The sequence below is a fragment of the Vicia villosa genome, linkage group LG3 (genome assembly GCF_029867415.1).
Source record: "Vicia villosa cultivar HV-30 ecotype Madison, WI linkage group LG3, Vvil1.0, whole genome shotgun sequence".
Taxonomy (NCBI): domain Eukaryota; kingdom Viridiplantae; phylum Streptophyta; class Magnoliopsida; order Fabales; family Fabaceae; genus Vicia; species Vicia villosa.
In genome coordinates this window covers 77063789-77081387 of record NC_081182.1, presented here as the reverse complement: position 1 = coordinate 77081387, position 17599 = coordinate 77063789, and the positions used below count along the sequence as shown (strand labels likewise).

Sequence of the window (17599 nt, the reverse complement as noted above, 5' to 3'; positions counted from 1 at the left end):
TTGGTAACTTATTTTTCTGTGAAATTTTTTTTATCAGTAATAATAGTTTTCCTCTTTGAAATGGAAAATGATCAAAAAATAGAAAAACGCGAAAGCTCCTGTACAGAAAGTTAAATATCTTTGGAAGTCTCAACCCAGGAGACCAAATACCAGAACCAAATACGAAGAAAAAAATATACAAGCATATGTATAATAGACCATTAGCTTTATTTGAATGAATCTGAAATATCAAACTGTTACACTTGCAACCAATGCATATATTTATCTTATCTAAACATGTTTTGCACTTTTCCCATTTAATTGGGATTTACAACATTCAGTGCCACTTGAATACATGTGTATCATTTAACCTATAAAGTGCATGTTTCATTTCGGTTTGGAAAGCCTCCAAATCCTGTATCTTTTGTTCAAACACGATTTTACTGCTCCAAACACGAAAAACCACGCACTAAAAATCAATTCGCTAGTCTATGCTCAAGCTATGCTACAACTTGGGAAGGAACTTCTGACCTCCGAGACAAAGAATATAAGATTATTTCGTAAAAAGTAAGATAAAATGTAGCAAAAAGGAAGTTCCGAAGATTAGGTCTTTCTTTATGATGCTCTGTGAGACCAAGGCAACGCCTTTCTCAGTTGCAAAAGCCACAGGGCCATCTGTATTTTCCAAATCTGTATTTCCAGCAAAATCTTATCCAATTTAACGCTAAACCAAGTTAGAACTGACTTGCTTTGTGACATTTTTGCCGCAGAGACAGCCTCAGAAGAAACCCTTCCAATGATACAAGATGTCTTCAGAGATGTTTCAAGATGTGATCCCTGTATCTGATGACACCCAAAAAATGTCGTTAAAAACAGAAACAGCAACTTGGACATGATAAATACTATTTTACTAACACGTAATAGACTGGCTATTTTAATTCTTACAGTTATACGCAACACAAGCTACTTTTGATTGAAGAGAATTAATTATTCAATAACAAGTTTAGCAATGGTAGTAGATGGAAAACATGGTATTTGTATGTACCAGGGTATTGTTGACTGCCCTTAAACAATCATTTGTCTTCATCATTAGAAGAATCACACGTGGTAATCTCCTTAGAAGCTCTGAGATTTCATGGAAATATTCAGAAGCATACATCTGCAAAACAAATAGGAGAATGATTTCAAACTTCTGTTTCATCGGGGCTCCACATGCCAGGATAGTAAATTCAGTAATGTAGAGCATCATTATATCTTGTTTAAACATATTGACCTTTATATTTAGAAAAAAGAGAACTGTGTTGCAAATAGTAATTGAACATGAATCTATTACTGAAGATAATGTATAGGAAAAAGGATTTCCCTTAAACCATAATCGTACCTGAAGTTCGGATAGTTCACTCTGACTACCCTGTATAACTAAGTGATCCATCGATGGGTCAACAACTCTATTCCAAGGTCTCATTGTTAGAACTCCAGCAAAAAGTGCATATAAATCCTCCCCAGCACCCAACTTTGTACTGTATTCCTTGATTGCATTAGCATCAGCAAATATCAACGCCTTCCATAATGCAGCATAATTAGTTCTTGTATTGAAGTCAAGCTCTTTATAGAGTCCGTGGTCTAAAAGAATCAACTGTGGTTTTCTCCAGCCTGTTCATTTGAAAATAAATAAATATGGGAAATTAACAAATAAGGAAATGTAAAACATAGAATATCAATGCTGCAGTTTTTCTAAAAACAAGACTGCATGTGAGCAAACAAGTCCAAAACCTTTTCTTGTAAGCAAAAAGGGGGGCATAAGCCCATGGTATTAAAGAAAAATAGGTACAAAACTGATGGGACTAAAGCCAATACCTCAAACCTAACAAACTCTAAAACTAGGAATACCTAGTTTGTACTTTGTTTCTATTGAAATCCAAAGCTACCAAGGGGTGTATACTGTTCCACCATGTATAGTCAGTAACAACTAAACCTAAGTTAGCGAGCTTACCTTCACAATGATTTCCTTCCCTCTAAAGGTATGTTGCCAAAAAGTTAAAGTGTCGCAGCGCTTGAATACAGTTGTCCCATATATTCCTTAGATTCCAAGACACCACAGATGGGTTTACAGAAAGCGAGCACTTCAAGCTTGGAGTCTGTTACAAGCCACAGCTTATTCCAGTTTTTTCTTATGGCATGCTCCATAGCAAAAATTTCCCCCATAAGTTCTGCATAAAGAGCGTTTTCATGACCGAGGTTGCACGCTAAACTGCCCAAATGATCATCCTTGCTGTCTCTGAATATCCCACCCGATGCCCCATCACTGTTAACTTTTATCCAATTCAAGGAAGGAGGAGACCACAAAACTTCTTTAATGGAATAAGATCACTAATATTTAAGGAGAGATTATGCACAATCCATACAAAGTACTGCAGAATCCATATTTAAGGAACAAGATCACTAATATTTCAGTGCATTTCCATATCTTTTCCTTCTTTCTCTTTTCGATACTAGTTGATTGTATCCATTCATTACACTTATTCTCCAAATGCTACATATGGAATTTATTAATGGTAACCGCTGCCACTATTTTCCCTTCAAAGTCCAAAAGACCAAAACAACTTTCTTAAACCCCCAAATCAATGAAACCCCCCCTCCTATCTTACTTAAAATCAGAATTAGCAAACTAAAAGTGCAAGAGAAATAAAAAGACACAAGTGAAGGCTATATCTAGATTGTGAGAGTTATATAAAGAGTTCAAGTTAGCAAGCGGCGGAATCCTTACCCAGGATGCTAGCTTTGCTGGAAGGCAATGGGCGAACCAACAAATTTGCAGCATGTGGATCACAGTGTACAAACCCATGCTTGAACATCATTTCAGCAAAAGTTTGACTAACCTGCAAAATAACTATCACATTTAGTAAATTATTTTTGTTGAAGGGATGTTACCTGTATTTGTATATAACCAAGAGGTCACATTACAGAATTACATAACCAAGAGGTCATATTAGAGGTTTGATTCGTAGAATCAACTCTTGAAAATATAAGGCTAGACTGTCTAATATTGACTCACATAGTGGGTCTGATTCTGACCTTCTATGGACTACACACAGTGAGGGTCGAGGGGCTTTATGTTACTAAGCTACCCATTATTTCCTTGATAAACTATATGGGGTACCAATTGCATGGGGGAATCAAAACACTGATTAACTTGCACAACTTCTCTTCTTTGATATATGTGATCAGAGCTATCATAACACTAGCAACGTGTTATAAAAGGCTATACACTATCAACACCACCATTCATCATTTACAAGCATCTATAATGAAGCAATAAGCATGAACTAACCAATATTGAAAGTTCATGTGGACGGATCCCCAGTTTCTTGATGGCCTTCACATCATTTACATAAGCACCATCAATGTATTCCATTGTAAGCAGCTTTGACGAACTCAGATTCCAATATACTTTTGGTGCATATACATAATTTGCGATATGCGGAGACAACTTACGGAAGTTCTCCAAACACCTCTCACTGTTTTTTGCCTCCGTTAAAAAGTCCAATTCCTGGCATTCATAATATTAACAAACCAAATCATTAAACATCTGGAAAAGGGGGGAAGCATGAAGAGAAAATAAAACAGAACCCAAGAATGATGAGTAAAAAACACTAAACTACTGAATCCAACATATATCGAGCAAAACTCCTGACAAAAAACGGATAATAATATTGTTTGCATACAGTATCTTGTAACGATACTAAAGAAGGTGCTGCTGTATGCTCAATGAAAAATTCTTATGGAAGTCCAAATTGTAAATATCATAAATGATTCACGAACATTCAGATATATAATAGGCAAAATTACTCTATCTCTATTGATCCTTTATATTAACTCCTAATTTCTAAATTCAAGTTACTACTTTTTTTTGGTTCAATATCATCAAGCTTGTTCTAAATGCTAGTTCCAAGAGAAACTATTTTGGACCTTCGAAAACGAGAGATGCAACATGCAAGTGTATGACGGGCACAATGCACTATATTTATTGCCCCACAAATTAGAACCCAAAAATGCTGGTATAGATAACCAACAATAAGCTTTTATAATTCATAGGTACAGGCACGGGTACGATATCAGTACGAATACCAATATTGATACAACATTTAAGAAAATCAAAGTACAGGTACAATAAAAATAAAAGTTTTTCTAAAAAATATATCACTAGAAAATCAATATAAGAGAAATTGTGTTAAGAGTACTGCAAGATGAGTTCAACATTGGATTTATCACAAAAAGATGGAAACAAATCTGGATCTACCAGTAAGAGTCTTGTTTCCTTCGTCTTCTCTGGCCATCCCGTTATAACTTTCGAAAAACTCAACTGTGGGGATGTTGGAATTTTCGCCTTAATTGTGGTTCACCCCTAGTCACCTTAATTGCGGCATTTTGACTTGCCTTCACTGCAGCCCCCAATACCTTCGTTGTGTTGGGTTTGAAGGGGTGAATTTAGTTCAACATTGCCTAGAGATATGGCATGTGTTATGTTTATAAGTGGGGACAATCCTCACCCATACAAGTCGGTTTTGTAGGGATGAGTTAGGCCTAACTTAAATTCTGAGATGGTATCAAAGCCTATCCTAGATCCATTGGTGGGCTTCCCGCATCGTCCACGCTTCGGGCTCATTGAGGCCCAAGCGTGAGGGGGTGTGTTGAGATTTCCGCGTTAATTGCGGTCTGCCCCTAGTCGCCTTAATTGCGGCATTTGACTTGCCTTCATTGGAGTCTCCAACACCTTCATTGTGTTGGGTTTGAAGGGGCGGATTTAATCTCACATTATTGAGAGAGAATTATTTACATTGTTCGGATGCTGTAAACATGTGGTTTCTTGGACAAGAGCTCTCAAATCATCTCGCTAAGAAAGCAGTAGACATGCTAAAGAGTTGTTAATTAGTCTCTCTTATGAGGCAATCCATTGAGTCTTATTCGTGCGCTAAAGAGTTGCATGATGAATGAGAGCGAGTAAATTGTTAATTAGTCTCTTTTCTGAGGCAATCCACTGAGTCTTATTCGTTGGTCCACGATCGTTTGTATACAACATGTTATGATATTTGACAAATGTTTATTCTGTTTGTACAGCTTAAGGATTAGGATTAATGTAATTAATTAGTTATTATTTCCTGTTCTTTTCTGTAATTAGAATCAGCATTCATGGGAAATTAATTCCCTTGATTCTTAGGTCAGATTTCTCTTTCAAATTCTGCCTTATGCAGTCTATAAATACAGCATATGTAATTCTCATCAAATAGAAGAAAATATAAAATATATTTCTTTATGGTATCAGAGCACGATCTGAACCATCCCTAACCTAGTGCCGCCAAACGATGGAGGATCCCAAATCTGGTGAATCACTCAAAGTGGAGACTGGATCATTTCCGACCAGTTCACACGAAGGGCTCACTCACCTCATCACAGGCCATAAATTAAATGGTCAAAACTATACCCAATGGGTAAGGTCAGTCAAGATCTTCCTTGAAGGAAAAGGAAGGGAAGGCTACACTACAGGAGATTCTAAATGTCCCAAAAAAGGAGACAAAAACTTTCAGAAATGGAAACTTGAGAACAGCCAAGTAATGTCATGGCTGCTCAATACCATGACAAATGAAATTGGTGAAAATTTCATGTTCTATGACACTGCAAAAGAGATATGGGATGCAGTGAAAGAAACATACTCAAATGTTGACAATACATCTGTCATATTTGAGATTAAAAGCATTCTTCATGACCTTCGACAGGGAGAATCTTCTGTTACTGAGTATTTTAATATACTTAACAAACACTGGCAGCAACTCGACGTATATGAAAAGGTTACATGGTGTTGTACAGAAGATCAAAAGAAGTATAAGGAGCTGGTGGAAAAAGATAGGATTTACAAATTCCTATTAGGGCTAAACAAGGACCTAGATGAAGTTCGTGGAAGGATCCTTGGAACCAAACCACTTCTCAAAATTCGAGAAGCCTTTTCAGAAGTGAGAAGGGAAGAAAGCAGGAAGAAAATCATGTTGGGAACACCCAACTCAGTTTCGTACAGCGAGAGCTCTGCAATGGCAGCAAGAGGGAATCAGCCTCGGCCACCACAAAAGAAAACCCGCCCCTGGTGTGATTGCTGCAAGAGACCAGGCCACACAAAGGAAACATGTTGGATCATACATGGAAAGCCTTCGGAGACCAAATTGTTCAAAGGCAAGGAGGGCAGAGGTAACACAACATTTAACAATCAAGAAGCTGAGGTATACTCTAACTTATCTCCTTTTAGCAAAGAACAAATGCAGGCTCTTCAAAAACTCCTTCAGCAAACCATGTTAACTGCAGAAAAAGGTGGTACTGCTGTAGTGGCTCAAAGAGGTAATTACTTACATGCTCTAAGCACTAGTAAGGAAAAAACAAAATCATGGATTGTTGACTCAGGGGCTTCAGATCACATGACTGGTGATTTTACTTTGTTTAGTAGTTATTCTCCATGTCCCTATAACTATAATGTTCGAATAGCTGATGGTACACATTCTAAGGTCATGGGTAAAGGGTCAATTGTCATTTCACCAAATATTACACTTGACTCTGTTTTGTATGTGCCTAAACTAGATTGTAACTTGCTGTCTATTAGCAAGATTACAAGAGATTTGAAATGTGTTACTAAATTCTTCCCTAACTTGTGTGAATTTCAGAATTTGGAGTCGGGGAAGACGATTGGCAATGCTGAAGAGTGTGCTGGACTCTACCTCCTTCAAGTGGAAAAATCAGAAGCAAAACTCAAGAATAATTATCATGTTGCAGCTGTAGTTTCAAGTGATGATAATCCTGTAATGATGTGGCACTATAGATTAGGCCACCCAAATTTCATATACTTGGAAAAAATATTTCCCTCTTTATTCAATAAAAACAAAGAATATTTTCAGTGTGAAATTTGCCAATTGTCTAAACATACCCGAAACCATTACCCACCCCAATCCTATAAACCCTCCAAACCTTTTTCATTAATTCATAGTGATGTATGGGGATCATCACGAGTCCGCAACATTACAGGCTCAAGATGGTTTGTCACCTTTATTGATGATCACACACGTGTTACCTGGGTGTTTCTAATGAAGGAAAAATCAGAAGTAGGGAGAATATTTGAAATTTATCATAAGATGGTACAAACACAATTCCAAAGCAATATTCAGATTACTTAGAACTGACAATGGTCGTGAGTATTGCAACCTTGCTCTAAATTCCTATCTTCAAAAGGTTGGAATTATTCACCAAAGCTCGTGTGTGGACACTCCCCAACAAAATGGAGTAGCGGAAAGGAAGAATATACACCTTTTGGAAGTGACTAGATCAATCATGTTAGCCACAAATGTCCCACAACACTTTTGGGGAGAAGCTGTCCTTTCCGCAACTCACCTTATAAATCAAATGCCCTCCCGTATCCTTAACTTTAAGACCCCACTCTCCACACTTCAAAACCTATTTCCAACCAGCAAACTATTTTCCTCTATTCCATTAAAAATATTTGGATGCTCAACTTTTGTCCATAACCTCAACCCTCACCGAAGCAAATTAGACCCAAAATCCATCAAATGCATTTTTCTTGGTTACTCCCCTCACTAAAAGGGATATAGGTGTTACTCTCCCCCATACCAAAAAATTTTACCACACTATGGATGTAACCTTCTTTGAAAATCAACCCTATTACACCAAAAATGGTATTCAGGGGGAGCATATCGTAAATTCAGAATACCAACTTTTGCCTCTTGAACTAACCGAACATGACAAAATCTTACCAGACCAAACCGACAACACTCAATCAGCTGAACCTATGCCTGAACCAGCTGGAAAATTACCAGAACAAACCTCTAACATTCAGCCGAGTGAAAGGACAAATGAAGCTATGACGGAAACATGACCAATTATAATCTCAACCACATCTCAACAGGATTGTGATCCAAAAACAGGTAATTGGAAGGGTTTTTGTTATAAAAGAAGGAGGAAGGAGGTAGAGTCAAGCATATCTCCAACGCACGGCCATGAGTCAAACCAGACTCTAGAAAATGAAGTTCCCACAGGTAATATTCTTCCTAACTCTGAACATGTTGATACAGCAGATATTGATATTGATATTCCTATTGCTATGAGAAAAGGGGTTAGAACTTGCACTAAACACCCTATTGAAAAATATATCTCCTATGGAAAACTATCACAAAGTTACAGGTCCTTTGTAGCAGCTGTTGACAACATAGAAATTCCAAATAATATTCAAGAAGCATTGCAGAAACCTGAATGGGCAGCAGCTGTAACTGAAGAAGTTCAAGCACTTGTAAGAAATGGCACATGGGAGATCACTGCTATACCAGAAGGGAAGAAAGCAGTAGGATGCAAGTGGATATTTTCAATTAAACACAATGCTGATGGGAGTATAAATGGGTACAAAGCTCGGTTGGTTGCTAAGGAATTCACACAATCATATGGGGTGGATTATGAGGAGACTTTTGCACCTGTTGCGAAGCTCAATTCTGTCCGGGTTCTACTATCTCTGGCAGCAAATCTAGATTGGCCCCTACACCAACTAGACATAAAGAATGCATTTCTAAATGGAGAGTTAGAAGAAGAGGTATATATGCAAATTCCTCCGGGACTTGAATCACCTGGAACCTCAAACATGGTGTGTCGACTTCGCAAATCTCTATATGGCCTCAAACAATCACCATGGGCATGGTTTGATAGACTAACAAAAGTGTTGTCAAGCAAGATGGTTTTGTTCAATGTCAAACAGATCATACTATGTTTGTCAAGCACTCTTTGGATAGGAAGATAGCTTTGTTTATTGTCTATGTTGATGATATCGTAATTACGGGAGATTAGGATGCACAAGTCAACCAGTTAAAGAAAATTCTAGCAAAAGAATTTGAAGTCAAAGACTTGGGACAACTCAAGTATAGGGATGTAAATTGCACGAACAAAGAATGGTATTTCAGTTTCTCAAAGGAAGTACACTTTGGATTTACTTCAAGAAACAGGTATGCTTGGATGCAAAGCTGCCAATACTCCCATAGAACAAGTAAAAAGGAGTGAAGACGAGGATGTACCAGCTAATAAAGATAGATATCAAAGTCTAGTAGGAAAACTAATTTCTAACACACACCAGACCAGACATTGGTTTTGCTGTAAGCATGGCTAGTCGTTATATGTCAAATCCAACTGAAAATGACATGAGAAATGTGAACAGAATTCTCCAATACCTGAAAGGTACGCCAGGCCGAGGACTTTATTTTCAAAAGAACTCAAACAGAGGTATTGAAGTCTACAGCGATTCTGATTGGGCGGGATGTTTATCTGACAGGAAATCGACTACAGGCTACTGCACATTTGTATGGGGTAATATGGTAACTTGGAGAAGCAAAACAATCTGTTGTGGCCAGGAGTAGTGCAGAAGCAAAATTCAGAGCTATGTCACAAGGTATTTGTGAAGGAATTTGGCTTAAGCGAATGCTAGATGAGATCAAAATTCCTACCAATCACCCCATGAAGATATTATGTGATAACAAGGCTACTATTAGCATTGCTAAGAACCCGGTACAGCATGATAGAACAAAGCATGTGGAGATAGACCGACACTTCATCAAAGAGAAAATTGATCATGAAGTTATAAGTGTTAACCATATTCCATCATGCCAGCAAACTGCAGACATTCTAACAAAAGCCCTTCCAAGGAACATCTACGAGAATATCAGATCCAATCTGGGTATGATAGACATCTACCACCCAGATTGAGGGGGAGTGTGGAATAAGTAATACAGAATCAAATGATTCTGTTTGTACAACTCATTAAGGATTAGGATTAATGTAATTAATTAGTTATTATTTCCTGTTCTTTTCTGTAATTAGAATCAGCATTCATGGGAAATTAATTCCCTTGATTCTTAGGTCAGATTTCTCTTTCAAATTCTGCCTTATGCAGTCTATAAATACAGCATATGTAATTCTCATCAAATAGAAGAAAATATAAAATATACTACCTCCGTTCCTTTTTATAAGAGACAAGTCATTTTTTAAGTTCATTGAATAACTAATGTATTTAGTCTCTTTATAGACTAGATACATTGATTATTCAGTGAATCTAAAAAGTGAATTTTCTCTTATAAAAAGGAACGGAGGTAGTATTTCTTTACTAATGATATTCAACACCTATATAATGTTATTCATAATTTGGCCAACCTTCAAATGACGGAGGGCATCATGCCTTATTGTAAGAGAGGGTTGGGGTAAAGGACGTCCTTGATGCACTTATTGTAAGAGGTTCAGTCCTACCGAAGATAAGTGTTACTTTCTTATGGGCTTCTCGAAAAAATCAATAAATGTAACTCAGTCTAATGATAATGGAAAAGAATTTTAGCCAAGAAACACTAATCTAAATGTGGTATCTAATGATGAGTACACAACATACTTGCAATTTAAGGCTTCACAGGCTTCGTCGTCAGCAACAATTGCTCATACTAGTAATTCTAAAGTTTGTCTCTTAAAGTCTTCGTTGATTGTGGTATTTAATGATGAGTACACGACATACTTGCAATTTAAGGCTTCACAGGTCTCGTCATCAGCAACAATTGCTCATACTGGTAATTTTAAAATTTGTCTCTTAAAGTCTTCGTTGATTGGCCCTTGGGTGTTGGACTCCTGAGCTTCTGTTCATGTGTTACTAATAATCCATCTCTTTTATCAAAAACATCACATCCTAACACCCCATATTACCCTTACAGACGAATCAAAAGCTAAAGCCAGTGGCATTGGTTAAGCCGCCACTCTCTCATCTTTATCTATTGACTATGCCCTTTTCCTATTAGTCATTTGAGCCAAATTCTAAATTGTTCTGTAACTTTTACTCCTGATTACTTTGTAATACATGACAGGAGTATGAAGCTGATGACTGGTACGAGGTATGGGCTGTGAGTCACATGGACTTTACTACTTTCAAACTTCCTCTACATTTGCTTCTATTTCTACTAAAGAGTTTCCAAGTCTTCTTTATAGTTAGTTAAGTCATCCAAGTCTTAAAAAGTTCAAATCCATGGTTCCTCACTTGTCTCCGTTGCAATCTCTAAATTGTGAATCTTGTTTCTTTTTCCCTAGCAAAACTTAGTCAAAATCATGTTTCTTTTTTGATATTGTTCATTCTGATGTATGAGGGCTTAGTTGAGTTAATTTAGATGCAAGGACATAAATGTTTTTACTTTTATTTATGAGTATTATAGATGTACATGGATCTACCTCTTAGTCCTTTCAGTCCTTCTCCCCTACAAACTTATCAATGTCGTGCATGACTCCCTCCTACCGATCCACCCCATAAAGAAGGTCCGGGCAACTAGTCTCTTATCTCAGTTTCCTTTTCTACTTCGAATCCATCAATCATGTTATATGACTCTCCTGTTGCACTACGAAGTGGTATACGTTCCACTTGAAATTCTTATCCCATTTATAATTTCCTCAGTTATCACTGCTTGTCACCTTTACATTATGTCTTTACTATTCCTAAGTCTCCGCAAGAAGCTCTTTCTCATTCAGGTTAGCGATAGGCTATGATTGATGAGATTACAACCATAGAATCTTACCAGACATGGACACTTGTACACCATCTTCTCTCGAAAAATCTATTGTGGGATGTCGTTGGGTTTACACGGTAAAAAGTTGGTCAAGACTGAAGAATCGGTCGTTTGAAAGATCACCTTATGGCTAAAGGGTATACTCAGATTTTTGGTCTTGATTATAATGATAACTACTCACATGTGGCCAAAATGGCTTATGTTCGTCTTCTTACTTAATGGATGCCATGTGCCATTGGCTATTTGTATCAGTTAGACATAACAAATGCATTTCTTCATGGGGACTTGGAAGAAGAAGTTTATTTGGAGCAACCAGCTAGTTTTGTTGCTGAAGAAGTTTATTTGGAGCAACAACCTAGTTTTGTTGCTAGGGGAGAGTCGTGGGTATGTTTTGTCATCTTCACAAAGCATTATACGGTCTCAAATAATTCCCTCGAACTTGGTTTGGGAGATTCATTGGTGTGGTTCAATAATACGGCATGATTCAGAGTAAACCTAATCACTCTGTGTTTTATAAATATTTCTCTCACAAATGCATTTATTTGGTTGTGTATGTTGATGATATTGTAATTATAGGTGATGATCATGATGAAATTGCGGGACTTCAAGAACATCTAGTCCACCATTTTTGGGTTAAATATCTAAGAAGATATCAGTATTTTCTTGGTATTGAGGTAGCTCATTCTAAGGAAAGAGTTGCTAGCTCTCAAAGAAAATATGCTTTGGATAGAACAAACTGACATGTTGGATTGTAAGCCAATTGACACGCCTGGGTCTTTTTTAGATCCAAGAAAGTGGAGGAGGTTAGTTGGGAAGTTTAACTATTTGACCATGACGGGGTCAGATATCTCATATAAAGTTAGTTTAGTGAGCCAATTTCATAACTCTCATTATGGTAGTTATTGGGATGTTGTGGTTCCAGTCTTGAGGTACACTAACTGAGCTCCCGAAAAAGGTCTTGTTTACACAGCGAAAGTTAACTCGGATAGCATTACTTACACATATGTTGATTGGGTTGAATGCCCCTCTAATATTCACATTTAGGTATTGCACTCCTATTGGTGGAAATTTAATTTAATAGAAAAGTAAACAGCAAAATGTCTTTGGCAGATCTAGTGTTGAAGTTGAATATCGAGCTATGGTACTTACTACCCAAGAGCTCATATAGCTCAAATATTTTCTCCAAGAGTTGTGCATTTGTGGGCCCTATGAGTCTCATTTGCGATAATCAAGTAGCCTTTCATATTGCCTCTAATACAGTCATTCACGAACGAACTAAACATATTGAGATTAATTCTCATTTTATTTGAGAAAAGATTCTGTCTAGTGAGATTGCTACTTCATTTGTTGGTTCTAATGATCAATTGGCAGACATTTACACAAAAGCCCTTTGAAGACCTAGAATAACTTACATATGTAAGGATGCCTACAATCTATATGATCCAACTGGATATTTACTCATTAGAATTGATTGTGTATTGATTTCTCTCCCTTAATTAGGAGTTCTATAATTCAATATAAATAAGATCAAGCTAAGAGTTGATCTCTCAAATTATTCAGTATCAATTTCTTATTCTTAGGTAAAACATTAAAGACTAACTTTAACATTAAAAAAAGATAAAGAACTCTCTTGAAACTTGAAATTAAGATAAAGAACCAATGAAATGATTTTGCCTATAAAATAATTACGTAAAACTTTAGAATAACACTCACATAAAAACAAATCAAGGTTTTAAATCAAAATGTGATGGAGCCAAACAATTCTAATCCAATCCCCGCCTCTAGTCCCAAAGACAAATTGAAAGTTCATGGAAGCAAACAGAAACTGAAAATGAAGATAAACTACCATCTTGACACGAAAACCTTACCATAAGAGAAATGTTAATTTATATGAGATATGAAATTATGCATCGTAGAGACTATGTAATATTTATGATCTAATCTTTGCACATTTTGTGCTTACATTACAGTCTATTAAATATATTTTTTTGCTTTTTAATAGAATGAAATTGAAATGTGTTTGAGGATAATCGCATAAATGCACAATAGTTCGATCAAAGTTTCTCGGTACAACTTGGGAAACAACTTTTAAGCCTTTTGATCATTTAGTGGGTTGAAAAGGCACCCTTTAAAATTTATACTTTTCCAAGTTTAGGTTTCTTTTAAACCATTGACTCAGAATAAAATGTAACTTAATTTAACATGCAATTCAGGTTCCTGACAACTTTTGCTCAAACAATTTTCACTGCATGCCAACTTTTTTGCTCAAAAATTTAAATAAGCAGAAAATCATACTAAAGTATACACTGAAAATGAAATCAGCTTTGAAAGCCAAGCAAATGACAATAAGATTAATCAAGACATATAAACCATCATTCGTGTCTAGTCGGCAAGAACTTCAAATGAGCATGGACATAATTTTAGGCATGTATTGATTGCTTTGAAGTTAAATAGAAACTTGCCTGAGGTAAACTCTCTTTAATCTCGTCAATCAACCACCTGCAGACAGAAGTAGACAGAATATCATAGACCATTCCATTTTATAATAATCAAATGAATACACATTTATCAGCTGTTGCCACTGGTTGGTATGTTGCTGACATAGATGGCTTCAAAATTTCCCATAGTCATGGTCTGATAAATTTCTAACAGTCAATAGCAATACCTGTAATCAAAACTGGGGAAAAAATTATGCAGAGTATTCACAATCAATTCTACAGTGGCTTGATCAGCAGCCGCAGTTTCAGTCATGTGAGAATGTTGGACCTATACATTGACAGGTACCACATAAATAAACAATATTTTTTTGCGTATGGAACACAAACTCATATTCAAATCAACTAGATGAAATGAAAACATATTCAATTGCTTTTAATAATAAATAGCGAATAAAATCTAGCAACAAATGGAACCTTCACAGCAACTTTCTGGCCATCATGTGTGCGGGCTATGTGAACTTGCGCAAGGGAAGCACTTGCTATTGGAACTGGATCGAACTCGGCAAATACCTACACATTAGAAGGAAAAATTCACCCACCACAACCATGAATGACAACTAGTTACGCAAAAATGAGGAATTTATCAAGAGGGAACAACAATGCAGATAATAAATACTTTATCTGGTGTCTCTCCAAACTCTTTCTTGAATACACTACATATTTGTTCATACGAAGAAACCGGACATCTATTTAGCATGGACTCCCTCATGGTCTGAACATATTCTTTAGGAACTAAGTATTCCTGTCATTGACGATAAGCAATTGGACAATGGAGGTTAATAAACTCATTATTCTGTACATTTTTACTCTTAAAAAAACAACACGATTTGAACCAAAATATACCAATTGCCCGAGATGTTGCCCGAGCTTTATATAAATCCCTCCATTCTTAAAACACAGGTCTCGAAGTTTTTCTGCTGAACGGAGATGAACTTCATGCTTCACTTTCTCCCTCTCAGTACTCCCTTCCGGAACTCCCCATAGTGAATATTCATAATCTAACCACAATACAGAATCAAAACTAGCACAATCAATCCAACATTCATTTTCACATAAAAACATCATAATTCATAATCCAAAATCAGCGTGATAACCAAGCACAAATTCAACACTCTTAACTAATTGTACACAATCAAAATCAATTTTCAACAAGTTCAATTAACTTAAACCCCTAATCAGCTTTAAACACTCATTCTAATGATTCAATTGTTAAAATTTATATGAAATTTGGAAACTACGAAGATTCTGTGAGATCTACAGTACCGAACACAATGTTGGCGGCAGCGACGGCGTCGGCAAAGAGTCGACGAGGGATGGTTGTGGAGAGACTGAACGCCGTTGCAGGATCGTCGGAGGTGGCAATGAGCGCCGCTGCGCCACCGCCGCCGAGGGCGGATGCTAGTAGAGTTAACTTGGTCCCAGCGCGCCATAACGAAGCCATGTGTTAATGTGAATAGAACATAGGTGAAGTAGTTGTGGCACGGTTTACAGTTATAATATCATGATTCATACCTAATACCTAATGTAACTAATGGAAAAAATTTAAAACTACAGAAACGAAATAACCAAAAAAAAAATAATCTTACAAAAAAATGAGACAACAAAGTTAAAAGAATAAAGAGAATGATAAAAATTCTATGAAATCAAATTGGTTATTGTAATTAATATTTGCAAGAAGGTATGCTCAATTATTAGTTTTTGGATAAATATAGTGATTATATTTTTAATGGATTCGATATACGAGAGATGATGTTTCGAGAAGGATGAGAAATGAGAAACAAATGAAGATTATGAATTCTCTAAAAGATGGTCATATTAACCACAATAATAAATTTTATCTTAACAAAACAAGAGAAACTCGGACAACTCATTATTCTCAAACAATGAACTCGATCACATAGTTTGGCCAGAACAAATAGATAATGTTACAAGAAAAATCACAAACACAAATTCCTTAAAGTCCCTAATGAGATCATCACAAACTAAAAGTTATGTACTACTAAAGTATGTTTTGTTGATATTAAGTTTTTTTTTTTTTTAAAATATAGGAGACTTCTATTCACATTATTATATACTTTCTTTACTCGGTGTATTAGAGTGGGTGAAGAAAAAGATGATGATGAATATAATGTAGGTACCTCTAAAGATTACTCAAATATTATCCAGGATCAAGGGAAGTCGAAGAAAATTAGTTGATTTACAACAAATTCGTCATGATACTAAAGATTTGAGTTGAATGTTCAACTCAAAAATTTCAAAACTTGAAAGGTTGAATGTTTAGTTTTTAAAATATCTAGTTTGAATATCCAAAACAAATCTTTCATTTTTTAAAAATTTCATCTTATTTTTGTAATTTTTTATAACTTATTTGAAAGAAAAAAAATTGATATATGAGGATTTGATTGATATATTTATAACATATAAGATATTTTATACAAGAGAAACTTTTTTGGTATGGAATAAATAGATTGGTTATATATATACTAGAATAATTATAATCATTATCGAATTCAATGTAAATATGTTAGAAGTAAAAAAAAGACGAAAAAAAGATATAGGTTGTGAAAAAAATGGAAAACATAAATTACGTGAAATTTCAACGGCAACTACCACTAAAAAGTGTGGTTGTTTGTTTAAACGTAGAGTGAATCGTTGAAGGATGACATTGGACGGTTGGTTAAAGTGATGTGTGGAAATCACAACCATGAGCTAGCTCTTAAATTGGTTGGCGTTCAATCGTGGGATGTTTAAATAAGTAAGAGTCAAGACCTATAAATGAATTTATTAAGTACCATATTGCATTGAGACACACTTGAATTCCATAAACTTGCATATCATGTTTTCTATTATATTACAATACATGCCAAGCGAACAAATACATATTGTTATTGTTGAAAGTTCTCGGTGACACCTCAACATAATTGACATGTCTTATGGCATTTGCTTACTTGAAATCTGATTTTCAAAAAAATATGAGTTTGACATCAAGTCATGAATGCGTTATGGAGATGGGAGACACTTGAAGTTCTTGGTAAAAGGGACATTGAAGAGAAAGATGGTTAAAAATGCATATCTAAGTACATCTTATATATGGTCGCCACATGATAAATAAATAAAAGTGTAGAAAAATGCATGTCTAAATACATCTTATATATGGTTTCTGTGAGATATTGGATCGAACTCTAGTATAGCCGAAGGGTAGCTTGTTGGTTCGACAGTTCGACAGAGTTAAGCATGAAGTCGAAGGTTGTTCACATGCTGGTGTCGAAGTGTGCATGCTGTAGTCGAAGATGGGTCTAGCATGCAAATGTCGAAGATGCTAGGGTGGTTAGCATGTTAAATTAGGTTTTAGTGTTTAAACCCTAATTTGTTAAGTTAGCTTGTGTATTAAGTTGGCTTGTGTAATGAGCCTTGCTGAAAAGGCCCATTAGTTAGTATGTTAGGTTTTATTATAAATAGCATACTAGTCTCTCATCATTGCTAAGCTGCAAATCCTAATTTAGG

The 17599-nt window shown here is 35.9% G+C and overlaps 1 protein-coding gene across 1 annotated transcript; it reads right to left on the bottom strand.

The window, feature by feature from the left end:
• Positions 1–186: 186 nt before the first annotated feature.
• On the bottom strand, positions 187–15640 carry LOC131661948 (putative ABC1 protein At2g40090). The gene is made up of 11 exons (XM_058931610.1): positions 15359–15640; positions 14939–15093; positions 14712–14837; positions 14510–14605; positions 14263–14363; positions 14060–14096; positions 3311–3529; positions 2747–2858; positions 1361–1632; positions 1025–1138; positions 187–822 (listed from the first exon to the last, which is right to left on the bottom strand). Exons 1-11 carry the CDS (start codon positions 15534–15536, stop codon positions 595–597), a joined length of 1638 nt encoding a protein of 545 aa, XP_058787593.1. The 5' UTR covers positions 15537–15640; the 3' UTR covers positions 187–594.
• Positions 15641–17599: the final 1959 nt, after the last annotated feature.